The 13,288-nt window shown below is 32.7% G+C and overlaps 1 protein-coding gene across 1 annotated transcript; it reads left to right on the top strand.

Annotated features, from left to right (window-relative positions):
- On the top strand, positions 6,408 to 8,422 carry LOC109357725 (cytochrome P450 71A1-like). The gene is made up of 2 exons (XM_019601749.1): positions 6,408 to 7,368; positions 7,707 to 8,422. The coding sequence occupies exons 1-2, from the start codon at positions 6,445 to 6,447 to the stop codon at positions 8,328 to 8,330; spliced, it is 1,548 nt and encodes a 515-aa protein (XP_019457294.1). The 5' UTR covers positions 6,408 to 6,444; the 3' UTR covers positions 8,331 to 8,422.

Here is a 13,288-nt window from a genome sequence, read left to right as displayed (position 1 = left end):
TTAGGTGTTTACTTATGACCATACAATGATTTATTTAACTTGTAAATCTTATTTTCTTGCCCATATATTACAAAACCTTCAGGTTGTTCCATAAAGATTTCTTCTTCCAAATCACCATTTAAAAAATGAGTCTTAACATCCATTTGATATACTAATAAATTATGTATAGCATCGAGCGATATTAGTACTCAAATTGATGTTATTCTAGTAATAGGTGAAAATGTGTCAAAGAAATCTACATTCTCACTTTTCCTGAAACCCTTGGCTACAATACAAGCCCATATTTATCCACTATGCCATCAGGTTTCAGTTTCTTTTTTCAATATTCATTTACAACCAATGGGTTTGTTACCAGTAGGTAAGTTAGCTAAATGCTAGGTCTTCTTAGACTTTAGAGAATTCATCTCATCATTTATTGCCTCTTGCCACAAATCAACATCCAAAGAAGTCAAAGCTGCTTGGAGTGTTGATGGATCCTCTTCCAATGTATAAACCATATAACCAAGTTCATACTCTCTAGCAGTCATTGCTCTCTTACTTTTTATAGGTTCTATTTCTAACTCATCGTTATTATCATTATTGTTAATCACAGGTATGTGACTAGTTGTTGTGCCCCCACTATTCCTCAATTTAAAAGGGAATTTCATTTAATTGAAGTCTGCATCATTAGATTTAATGATCACTTTCGCGTTAAGCACATAAAAGCTGTACGCCTTAACCAACAGTGTGCAATTATGGTCTATTTAGCACATAGCATACAATTAATAAGATTTCACCCCACCAAGAGGGTGCTTCACCAGAACTTAACATAATAGCTATAACTAATTCATTTAAAGTTCTATTCTTTCTTTCAGCTTTACCATTCATTTCAGGTGAATATGACGCACTTGTTTCATGAATAATGTCATTTAATTTATAAAAATCATTCAACATGTTAGAGTCATACCCAGCTCCTCTATCGCTTCTGAGTTTCTTTATTTTCTTGTTGAGTTGATTTTCAATTTCAGTTGCATATAACTTAAACATGTCAAGTGCTTCACTTTTATTTTTTATAAGATATATATATATATAAGTAAAATCATAGCAATCATCAATAAAAGTGATAAACTAATATTTACCATTTCTAGTTAATGTTCCATCTAATTTACATATATTTGAGTGTATTAAATCTAAAGGCACAGACTCTCACATTACTGATTTATGAGGTTTTTTTGAAATTTTTGCTTGACTGCATGATTTACAAATTTCAAAATCATGTTTAGATAACTTTGGTATTAAACCTAAGCAACTCAAATTTGAAATTTGTACGTTTATTAATATGACAAAGTCTAGAATGCCAAATATTAAAATAACACATGTGAACAGAATCAGAAATTTTATTAATAGAAACATCAACACTTAATTTAAACATGCCATTAGTGGCATACCCTTTCCCAACAAATATCTCATTCTTAGTAAGAGTATACAAGTTTGCTCCTATGATTTGGGTAAAACCAACCTTATTAAGAAGAAAACCAGAAACCATATTCTTCCTCATATCTGGAGTGTGCATCACATCTTTGATAATCAGAGTCTTCCCAAATATAAACTTCAGCTCCACATCACCAGTTCCAGCAAGAACAGTGATGTGGGAGTCACCCAACAACACCTTCTTATCATCAGCATACATGTATGTTTTGAACATAACACAATCGTAGCAAATATGGTGGGATTCGCCCGTATCTACCTACCATCCATTAGTTCCTCCAACCATAGTGACCTCAGATAATACAGCCACAAATGGCTCATCAACCATGTTGGCCTGTGGAGGATGATCCATATGTTTATTTCTGCACTTGTATGCCATATGACTTGTCTTCCCACACTTGAAGCAGATAAGGAGGTTGCCAAAGACATTCTTAGTAGGTGGCTTAGCATATTGGACCTTTTGAGGGTTCCAATTCTTGTTGCGACTGGTGTTCTTAGCCTTATTCCCATTGCAGTTATGATTCTTGAGGTTATTGCCAGAAGGCTTCAGAACCGCACCTGAGAATTTCTTCTTAGTGCTATTGTTGGAGACAATCAACACTTCTTCTTTTTGATCTTGCTTACGAGCCTCTTCTTCAATAAGAAGATGAGTGATCAGAGATTCCAAAGAGATTTCTTTGGTCTTATGCCTCATAATGTTTTTGAAGTCCTTCCAGCTATGAGGAAGTTTGTCAATTATGACAGCCACTTGGAATTTTTCATCTAGGGACATACCCTCAGAAATGATCTCATGAGCAATTTTCTGTATCTCGTGAAACTGAGACTTTACTGATTTATTATCAGTCATTTGATACTTGAGGTAGCGACTGACAACATACTTTTTGGTCTCAGCTTCCTCAGTATCATATTTCTTTTCTTTTCAAGTGCATACCAACTAATTTGGTAGACTTGTATGAGTTGTAGTAATCATGGAGACCATGACAACCCATTCAGAATGAAGTTCTTACATAAGTACTCACTTTCATTCGAGAAAGCTATTTCAACACCCAATTTATCCCTTTTCACTTTTTCAGCCTCATCCGACACCACTAGGATGTCGGTTTTCAGAACGTGGGCATCCTTTCTCATATTGAGGAAAAATTTCATCTTATGTTGCCAACGTTTAAAATTTGTCCCATCAAACCGAAATACCTTATTCATGTCATATCTGTTCGGTCCAATAAAATTATCTATGAATACAATTGCAATAGAAACGTCTTAAAACTATTGTTACTGTAGCTCGCAATAGTTCTGAATGACATGAAATAATCCTTACTGGTTGAGTCACGACCATGTCGCTCTCTTTAAGATGTTTCGTGGTACTGTTAAAATTGTGCAAACAGACTATCAACCACGCCGTCCCTAGGATAAAATAGTCAAGTTCTCTGTTATACGATGTCTTACTATACTCTGAGAATCGCTCTCAAATACATCCACAATATGACTATCAGTGTCAAATCTCGAATTACCATAGTATGTTTTCCCGTGTCAATTCTTTTCCCACAATACTGACTACCAGTGTTAGTTCTCGAAATTCTCACTTTGGCTATCTGTGCCAATTCTCAAGTGTTACATAAAGAAAGGAGGAGAAAGTTGCTGGAAATGCGTCAGCGGAATATATAAGGGGGAGAAAGAGAGGTTAAGAGGAAAACACATTCAACTTGATGCGAATTATAATGTGGGGAAGATGCTTCTATTTATAGCCTAAGGCCTCCAACGGATCCCCATCCAATGGTGCAAAAGATCAAACGGCTATATGATCCAACGGTGTGAAACATTACCACTCAACGTCTTTATCACCAACGACTCTATTACCAATGACTCTATATTAAATGTGTGTGTTGACTTGGTCAAGACACAGTCCAAACCCAAATAACTCAAAATAAAATTAAATAAATAAATTTTTATTTAAAAACAATGTTGGGCCCGAACCCGACCCAACCTAGACGGCGGAGGTGGTAGTGGTGCGCTCGTGCACATGTGTATGGAGAGGTTTTGTTTGTATGAATCATCACTCACTCACAAAACTCATTGTAACTCTTGAGGCATACCCTAATGTTGCAACTTAAGGCTTATAAAGTCTTTCAACTTCTCTCCTCTAAGCAATGTGGGACTAATGAGTTTTTTCATTTCACAAACTCAAAAGTCACCATAAATGGAGACATTAATGTGTATTAAAAATCACTTCAAAACCTCATCTTTCAGCAAATCTCAACAACAACTAAACTAGCCTTAAAATAAAATTAAAGTGGGTGCCATGCCATCAAATAGTTCCATGAAATACTTAAATAGTACTTCAGCATTATAATTTTACTTTCATTTAATACAACAATACCCGTTTATAAATTATTTGACACTAACAAACTTTTAATTAATCTTACTATACATAAATTATTGTCGACGTTCCTAATTGTAAAATTGTCGGAACTAAATTACATATATGTTGTAATATTAAACTCTAAAATGTAAACTAAACATTTACCCTTATATTAACCTACTTAATTTCTCATTAATCATAAAATAGATATAACCAAAGCATTTAATAAAAAGTTAAATCCATCTAAAAAATGTCATTTCCTATTAATTTTAATTTCCAACTTTATTTTTACTTTATTATAACCGACTTATCAACATATACTACAAGTCTGCCAATTGATTTCTTATTTTATAGTATTAAATATTTCATTTTAGAAAATTATTTTATATTTTTTATATTGAGTTTACATAATATTATAGTTTTTGTATAAAAATATGAAAATGAATTATGATATTACTAAAAATTGCATTGATGATTTAATATTTTTGGTGTATGTAATTTCCTCTGACTTTCATTAATATTTTTTATTGTGTAGGAAAATATTGTAATTTTAATTAATTAGAATGGTAAAATAGGTAGAAGGAAATTATACCAAATTACCATTTAGGTAGTTATAAGAAGTTTTGCCTTTATATATAAGTATAAAAGTATAGATATAAAATTGTAGATGATCATAGCGAAAATGAAACATGTATTTCATGCAAACCTCCACAACTCCACCTCTCTATAAAATACCACCTCATCAATATATACTAGGGATGACAATTAAAACTGAATCCGTGGGTACCCGTCCGAACCCAACTCGAATTTAACGAGGAAAATCTGATGTGATTGAGTACTAGTTTTACCCGAGTTCAACTTTCGTGTTTGGTATCGGGTTTGATATAGTTAATACCCTAACCCGCCCGAACCCCATTAATATATATAAAATTACAATATTACAAATAAATAGTTATAAAAAACCTATATATATATATATATAAATACATGTTTCGGGCGGGATCCCATCGGGTTCGGGTTAACCCGACGAGTTTGGGATGGTATTATTATTTTCAACCTCGCTTAATTCAGATTTTGGATTTCGGGTTCAGGATTGGATATGCACAAATCAGCCCCGACTTGCCCTATTATCATTCCTATATACACCTCACAGATGCAACATACCATAAAGACAAAATTACTATAAAAGTACACATAGTTGGTGCAGAAGAATAAAAGCCTTCTCAGTAGTGCGACCCATTTTCTGTCCTTAAATGAGTCTGACAACTTATTTTATAATTGTTCAAATTTTCTAGTAAATTAAGTTACTTTTCTACTTTTCACTTCAATTATGCAAATCACCTTTTGTCCTAAAATGAACCCAACCATTAGTGTACTTTCTACCGCACTCACTCTAGCAAGCATTGTTAAATGACTGAAATTACATATTTAACTGTGCTAACTTAAATGAGTGATATTAAATATCAATTTTATACTTTTAACAACGCTCATTCAAGCGAGCGCTGTTAAATGACTACTTCATACTATTAACAGCGCTCACTCAAATGAGTGATGCTAAATGACACCTTTTCTAAATCTAAAAAAAAAAATAGAATTGTTGCACTTTCTTCCCATTTTCATTGTTGGTTAATATATTTTCCCCTTTATATTTCTTCATTTTTGATTATCTTAAGGGCTTTGGGGAAATAAGAACTATGCCTTAATTAGAAAATGATTCTCTATTTATGGACAAAAACCTATTACTCCCGATGCTACCAATATTTATGGACAATCCTTATTTTGTTAAGAACTACCACCGGAAATGCTTTAAGATTAAATAACACATTGAAATAACGACTTCTTAAATAAGAATAACAACTTCCGGGAAAAAGAAAAATGAAATGAAAATGTTGGATGACAACCATGATTTATGAAAAACTACACTATATTCATAATAATGAGAGGAGGGATACACTTATTCTAAGAATAAATTTTTTAAACTTATTTTTCATCCTAGCCATTAATTATAGGAAAATTCAATGATTTGAATTAATGAATAGATCTAAACCATTAGATGATCATAAAAGAACTTACTCTTAAAATAAGTGGATTATTACTCTAATAATAAAGCAAAAAGTTATATAAAAAATGTAATAAATTGGTTAAATTGCATCAGTGGCACAAAAAATCCAAAACATGCAACTCATTTTTTCTCGGTCACCTCATGTGGGTGAATTTCAAGGATAAAAGGAAATTATATTTTGTTACAACTAGGTTAACGTGGAAAATAGATATTTTTGAATTTATTTCAAACGGTTTTTCTTATTAAATAGTCTACTTTAATCGTGTAAAAGAGAATTAAGCTTAAACAATTTAAATTTAACAAAAACTAACTAGAGCTTTTAAAGCTCTCTATTTTGTTTATCTCTCACATAGCACATGAAAGAAAAGATACAAAATCGATAGGTATCAAAATAGAAATGGGAGAGATAATAATTAATAAAATTGATTCGAGAATCAGAATATTAAATTAAATATTCTCCTAAGCTCAAATAATAGCAAGGTATGGACACTCTCTTTAAATACGCACTGATGGCTTTGCTCACTGCCTCACTGCCTCACTGCATAGACATCCGAAAACAATGCCTCTTCTATCTATTCAAGAGAATCTACCATATGTGCTAAATTCAACTTTCTACTTATCTGTACTATGTTTCTTTGGTGTCTTATTTGTCTTTAAGATCACTAGAAGAAGCAAAACCAATTCACCACCCTCCCCTCCAAAACTACCCTTTATTGGGAATCTTCATCAACTAGGCACATTCCCACACCGTTCCTTACAATCCTTATCTTACAAATATGGCCCTATGATGATGATGAAAATGGGACAAATTCAAACGCTAGTGATTTCATCTTCTGATGTGGCCAGAGAAATATTCAAAAGCCATGATGCTGTTTTCTCCAACCGACCCACGGTCACAGGCTCCGACATCTTCTTGTATGGGTCCAAAGATGTGGCCTTTGCTCCCTACGGCGATGAGTGGAGACAAAAAAGAAAGATTTTAGTTCTTGAGCTTCTAAGCATGAAAAGGGTGCAATCTTTTCAACCCATAAGAGAAGAAGAAGTTGGTGAAATGCTTCATGCTATACGTGATGCATGCAGAAAGTCATCAACGGTGAACCTGACTGAGATGCTGATTGCAGCCTCTAACAACTTAAATTCTAGATGTGTTTTCGGACAAAAGTATGATACTGAAGATGGCAGTCCCAGCTTCGGAGATCTAGGAAGGAAGATGTTGGTACAGTTCACAGCTTTCTGTGTTGGAGATTTCTGGCCTTCATTGAGTTGGATTGATACACTTTCAGGCCAAATTCCAAAATTTATGGAAACTTTTACTTCGTTAGATATTTTCCTAGAAAGAGTTATTAAAGAACACAGGGCTAAGATGAAGAGTAGTGATGATCAATCCGATAAGAAAGACTTCGTGGATATACTTCTTCAACTTCAAGGAGAAGATAAGCTTGACTTTGAGCTCACCCAAGATATCCTCAAAGCACTAATAGTGGTATCATTCTATCTCTCCTTACCAACCTGACATATACTATCCGTGCCCTAAGTGAATTTTATAATTATTTGTGTTGAATTTATTCAAGTGTGTGAAGTCACATTTGATACGAGGGGAGAAACAAAAGAGTTTATAAGTATAAATGACCCATGAAATTAATGTCTTAAGGTTTTGATTCAAGACGTGATATCTCACTAACTTTCCAATCTTTCCCAATGCAACAATTTCATTTAATATTATTAATGTTAATAAGTGAACATCCTATATAGTATATATAGATATTTAGACCCACTCAAATGCGAGCATAAAGATTTAATTTCCATTTTTTATTATTCCAGAACTTGTTCATTGGAGGAAGTGATACTTCATCAACAACAATGGAATGGGCTTTTGCAGAACTCATGAGGAATCCAAGGGTCCTGAAGAAAGCCCAAGAAGAGGTAAGAAGAGTTGTGGGGGACAAAAAAGTTGTAGATGCAAATGATACAAAACATATGAATTACTTGAAATGTGTAATCAAAGAAACTTTAAGATTACATCCACCAGCTCCTCTCTTGGTTCCTAGAGAAACAACTGCTACTGTTAATCTAAAAGGATATGACATTCCCTCCAAAACAAGGATACTTATAAATGGATTTGCAATCCAAAGGGACCCTGAAGTTTGGGACAAAGCTGATGAGTTTTACCCAGATAGATTCGAGAACAGTGAGGTTGACTTCAAAACACAAGACGTAGAATTTATAGCATTTGGCGGTGGAAGAAGGGGGTGCCCTGCAATTACATTTGCTGTTACCTTTACTACTTATGTGCTTGCTAATCTTCTATATTGGTTTGATTGGAAGCTTCCTGAAAACGTAGACGAGGTGGACATGAGTGAGAGATATGGAATTGTTGTCAACTTGAAAGTACCACTTCAACTGAAACCGGTGCTATCCTCCTTTGGAAGTGGATCTCAGCCTTGACCAACAGTGTGCAATTATGGTCTCAATGTTTCCTACAGTGTGTCATAATGGTCTTAATGTTTCCTACAGTGTGTCATAATGGTCTTAATGTTTCCTACTGTGTGTCATTATGGTCTTAATGTTTCCTAGAGTGTGTTATTATGATTTCAATCTTTGGAGTATATTTGTCATTTCACAAAATATATTATTTTATGTGCTATTTTTTGTAATTGATTAAAAAAAATATTTAACTTAAAAATTTAATAGTTAAATATTTTTTTAAACAATCCCAATAAATTGTTCATTAAATGACAATTTGTGAAACATATGTGCACCCTCAATGTTTTACCTTTTCTTCTATTTAAAATTGTCATGCACCAATAAAGTGATGTATTTATGTTTTGTGTGTGTTTAAGCTTTGGGAAAGACTGCCAAAGTATCATTTGTTGTATCAAAGTTTCTTTTCTAATAAGAATTGAATTGCATGTTTTCTATTCCTGATAAGGCTAACCTTATGAAAGTTTGATATGGAGGTATAAATTTTTTTTGGTATAGAAGATTTTGGTTCCTCATTTAAAGCAAGTTAAATTTATGATATATACAATGAATGAGATCATCCGAGTAATTATCATCTCCATTGGAGAAGTGAATTCTAACATCCAAAAAATTATTATATATTTTTAATGAAATTTTGAATATCATATTATAGTTTTATCTTATGATAAAATAAATAGAATGACATAAGCAATTTAGTTTTAGAAGATATCTTCATTTGAAAATAAGAAATTGTAATAGAATTATATTGTTATTATAATCATATTTTTTATTGTTATGATTATAATTATTATTAATATACAATTATATATGTTAATTAAGATATTATTTGGTCTTGCATGATACTATTTGTATATATGTTACTTTGTTTATCCTTATGATTATATACTTATTTCCTTATATAATTTATATTATTCTCTCAAGTTTATAAAATACAAAAAGTGCTGTTTTTATCATTACTATTATTGTTATGATATGATTGATTGAAATATTTTTTACTTGTGATAAGATTTAAAAGTTGGTAATTATATTAAAATAATCTTATCTTTCATAAAAATAAGAATTAGGATTGTTCTAGGTTTAGGTGAGCATAAAAAAAAGGATAAGAAAGAAAAGTCTTTCATACTTAGAATTTAGGATGAAGAGAGAGAAAGTGAGGAGGCAAAAGAAAGGAAAAAGGGGTAACATTATACTCCTTTACTCTATAAATTGGTAATTGAGAATTAATCTCTTGAATAATTTACTTCTATATGGGCAATTATGTTTCTTCTAATATGTTGAGTTGAGGAAATATTATTAATTTAATTGCATTTGAACAATAAAGAGGATGTAAAGAATATCATATATAATTATAATATCGCATAGTACATGATTATAATTCAGACTGTTCTCGAGCTTTAATAATATGTCATAGTGATAGAGGTATATATACTCGCTAAAGTTAATAAATAATTTATATTTGTGCTGCTATATGGATATATTTGTTAATATATATCTAATAATCATGTATTTTTTATTCTTTCCTATTTGCTAGTATTTAGTATGTTGCATCAATATATACCTCATAGATTGGCTATTTCCTTCCTATTTGCTATTTCATTCAGAACAGAATGTAAAGTCAGTTTAACACATGCAACAATATATACCTCATGGATGCCAAATACCATAAAATCATAATTATAATAAAAATTCACAAAATTAATTGGTCAAGAAAAATAATAAATAATTGATTGCAATATTGACTTCTTAATGGAAGCAAAAACAATTTCAGAAAATCACAACTTAACAATATCAACATGGAGGTTCAATTATTGAATATTGTTTTGCCCCAATTTTCAGTCGAACACTGGTTATGGGATTGATTAGACTTACTTTGAAGTCTCTATCAGCTAGGCATATTTATGATAAATCTAAAATTTACTTAGTTTTTATATGTCATTACTAGTACGAAAACTCCATTTTGTGAGACTCGTTTTTTTTTTATAAAAAGTTCAAATTTTCAATAGCCACAAATGGGCTGAAGTAGTCACAACAACCACCTATGTCCTCAACAGATGCCCTACTCAAAGTCGTTTCCTAAGGAAGTGTGGACATGAAAAAGACTATCAATGAAGCATTTGAAGGTATTTAGTTCAATATGCTACAAGCATATACCAGATCATATTAGAAGGAAGTTGGATAACAAGAATGAGTTAATGGTCTTTGTTGGCTGCAATCCAATAGGATCATATAAGCTTCTCAATCCTGTGACAAAACAAATATTTTTTAGGAGGGATGTTAAGTTTAATGAAATGAGTTCATGGAAGGATCTTCTCAACAAGATTGAACATAAGAAATCAGTGACTGTAGTCCCTTTAGAGAAAGATCAAGAGCTTATACAAATAGTAGATTCCACTCCAAGGTTAGAAACTCATGAAGCTAGACCTATGAGAACCAAACATATACCAACAAGGCTTAGTGAATTTGAGATGCTAGTAGATGATGCAATAACAGATGAAGGTGATTTAATCCACTTGACACTCATGGAAAAAACTGAACCAATCACTTTCAATCAAGCTATTATGGAAGATGTCTGGTTCGGTACAATGAGGGAAGAAATCAAGTCTATTGAAAAAACAACACATGTGAAGTGGCCAACTTACCAGCTGGAAAAACACTCATAGTAGTAAAATGCGTGTATAAAGTCAAAGTGAGACTTAATGGAAGCATCTTCAAACACAAAGCCATGCTAGTGGCAAAAAGATTCATGCAAAGAAAGGGGTATGATTACTTAGAAGTCTTTGCACCTATTACCAGGTTTGAAACAATGAGGGTGATTGTTGCATTAGCAAGCTGGAATAATTGGAGGTTGTGGCAGCTTGATATCAAGAGTCTCTTTCTCAATGGACCTCTTGAGGAGGAAGTATACATTTCACAACCTCCTGGTTTTGAGATAGCAAGATATGATACCAAAGTGCTAAGACAGATGAAAGTACTTATGGCTTGAAGCAAGGACCAAGAGCTTGGAATAAAAGAGTTGATTCCTTTTTTACATCCATTGGTTTCAACAAATGTACAGTGGAGCATGGAGTCTATGTGAATGTCACAAGCATAGGTGATGTGATTTTAATTTGCCTCTATGTTGATGATCTGGTAATTATAGGGAGTAGTGAATATGAGATTCTAAGGCTAAAAGATAAGCTTAAATCAGAGTTTGAAATGACTGATATAGGTGAATTGGCCTATTTTTTAGGAATTGAATTTATGAAAACATATAAGGGTATCATTATGCATCAAAAGAGATACATCATATGCAGGATTGGAACTTAATGATAATACCAACTGAAGGAAGTGTGAAACAAGAAGATTCAACCCTTCATGCCTTAGCTAATGCAACCCTATTCAGGCAGATGGTAGATTGCCTCAAATTTATCTTTAATAGAAGGCATGAGATAGCTTATGGTGCAAGAGTAATAAATAGATACATTGCTAACCCCAACTAAACTCACACGACAACAGCAAAAAAGATCATGAGGTACCTAATGGGGACTCTTAACTATGGTATTTTGTTCTCTAATAAGAAGAAACATAGTGAGCTACAACTTGTAGGATACTCAGACTCTGATTCGTGTGGAGACAAGGATGATAGGAGAAGCACATCAGGGGTACACATTCTCCATTTTTTGTGCTCCAATTTCATGGAGTTCCAAGAAGAAAAATGTGGTGGCATTCTCTACATATGAGGCTGAATACATTGCAGCCTGCAATGCTGCATGTCAAGGCCTATGGCTAGCCTCCGTAATGGCAGAGTTGAAGTATGGAGAAATTATGAAGTTTGAGTTAAGAGTTAACAACAAATCAACCAAAAACTTAGCAAGCAATCCAGTTAACCATGAAAGGAGTAAACATATTGAGACAAAATACCACTTATTGAGAGATCATGTTGGTAAAAGGAAGGTTGAGTTGGTTCACTATCCTATAAAAGTTCAAATAGTTGATGTAATGACTAAGGCATTGAAGGTGGATGGATTTGAGAAGTTGTAGAACATGTTTGGTTTAGTTAATTTTCAACATAGTGTGTTCATGTGAAATGTTAAGTGTAGTTTTTTTCTCTTGTTTTGCATTGTTTTCTTTCCCTGTTTTTTACATGATGTAAGTTCTTTTTGGATTAAAGGAGATGTTAGAAATTGTAATCCTAAGTGGTGTTAGTTAGAAGTGGTTATGAGTTGCTATTATTAGAAATTAGTTATGGTGGTTAGTCTAAAATAGTAAATATATAAATGTATAATCATGCAATTCATTTCAAGGAGATTTTATAATTCAATTCATACACAAATCACTCTCTCAATTCTCTCCACTCATTTTATGATTAACCTCTCTCACGTTTCTCCCCTTTCTCACTTGTTCACTAAAAACCTAACATAAATCATGCATGCATGCATGTAGATTATGAGTTAGGTGGTGCCTTGGTTCTATACTAATTATATTACTTTATTTTTTTTAGGGTTTGTTTGGGAGTTGGATTTTGGAGGGGTAGGAAAGGAAAGGGAAGGCTTGAGAGTCATCTCACAACTGTATTTCATGACTCCCAAACCTGCCATTTCCCTTCCTTTCCCTCCAAAATCCAACTTCCAAACTAACCCTTAAGATCTTTGTATGTGTGAAGACCACTAGTACTCTGATCAATAATGTTTTTACTTTTAAGAAATATGAATGCTCAAAGAATGAGTAATACAACAAAGCAAAATGTAAATTAACTGAAGTTAAATCAACTACCATAAATCATCATAGAAAATCAAATGGAAAGTTAATATCAACCATATGTGTGCTCAACACACAGTAGAGCCAGAAGTCAGATTTGCCTATGCACTCCCTCTGAGTGGACTTCTACGATTAAAGGGATTTTTTAATATATTTTTATATTAGACATCTAACAGATATTGCAT

Source organism: Lupinus angustifolius, chromosome LG01 (genome assembly GCF_001865875.1).
Source record: "Lupinus angustifolius cultivar Tanjil chromosome LG01, LupAngTanjil_v1.0, whole genome shotgun sequence".
Taxonomy (NCBI): domain Eukaryota; kingdom Viridiplantae; phylum Streptophyta; class Magnoliopsida; order Fabales; family Fabaceae; genus Lupinus; species Lupinus angustifolius.
Note: the sequence above shows the minus strand (reverse complement) of the source record. Positions and strands in the feature narration are given on the sequence as shown.

Coding starts and splice junctions, on each gene's coding strand:
- LOC109357725 (XM_019601749.1), top strand. CDS start 6,445: ATGCCTCTTCTATCTATTCAAGAGAATCTACCATATGTGCTAAATTCA. Junction 7,369..7,706: donor TCCTCAAAGCACTAATAGTG/GTATCATTCTAT, acceptor TTATTATTCCAG/AACTTGTTCATTGGAGGAAG.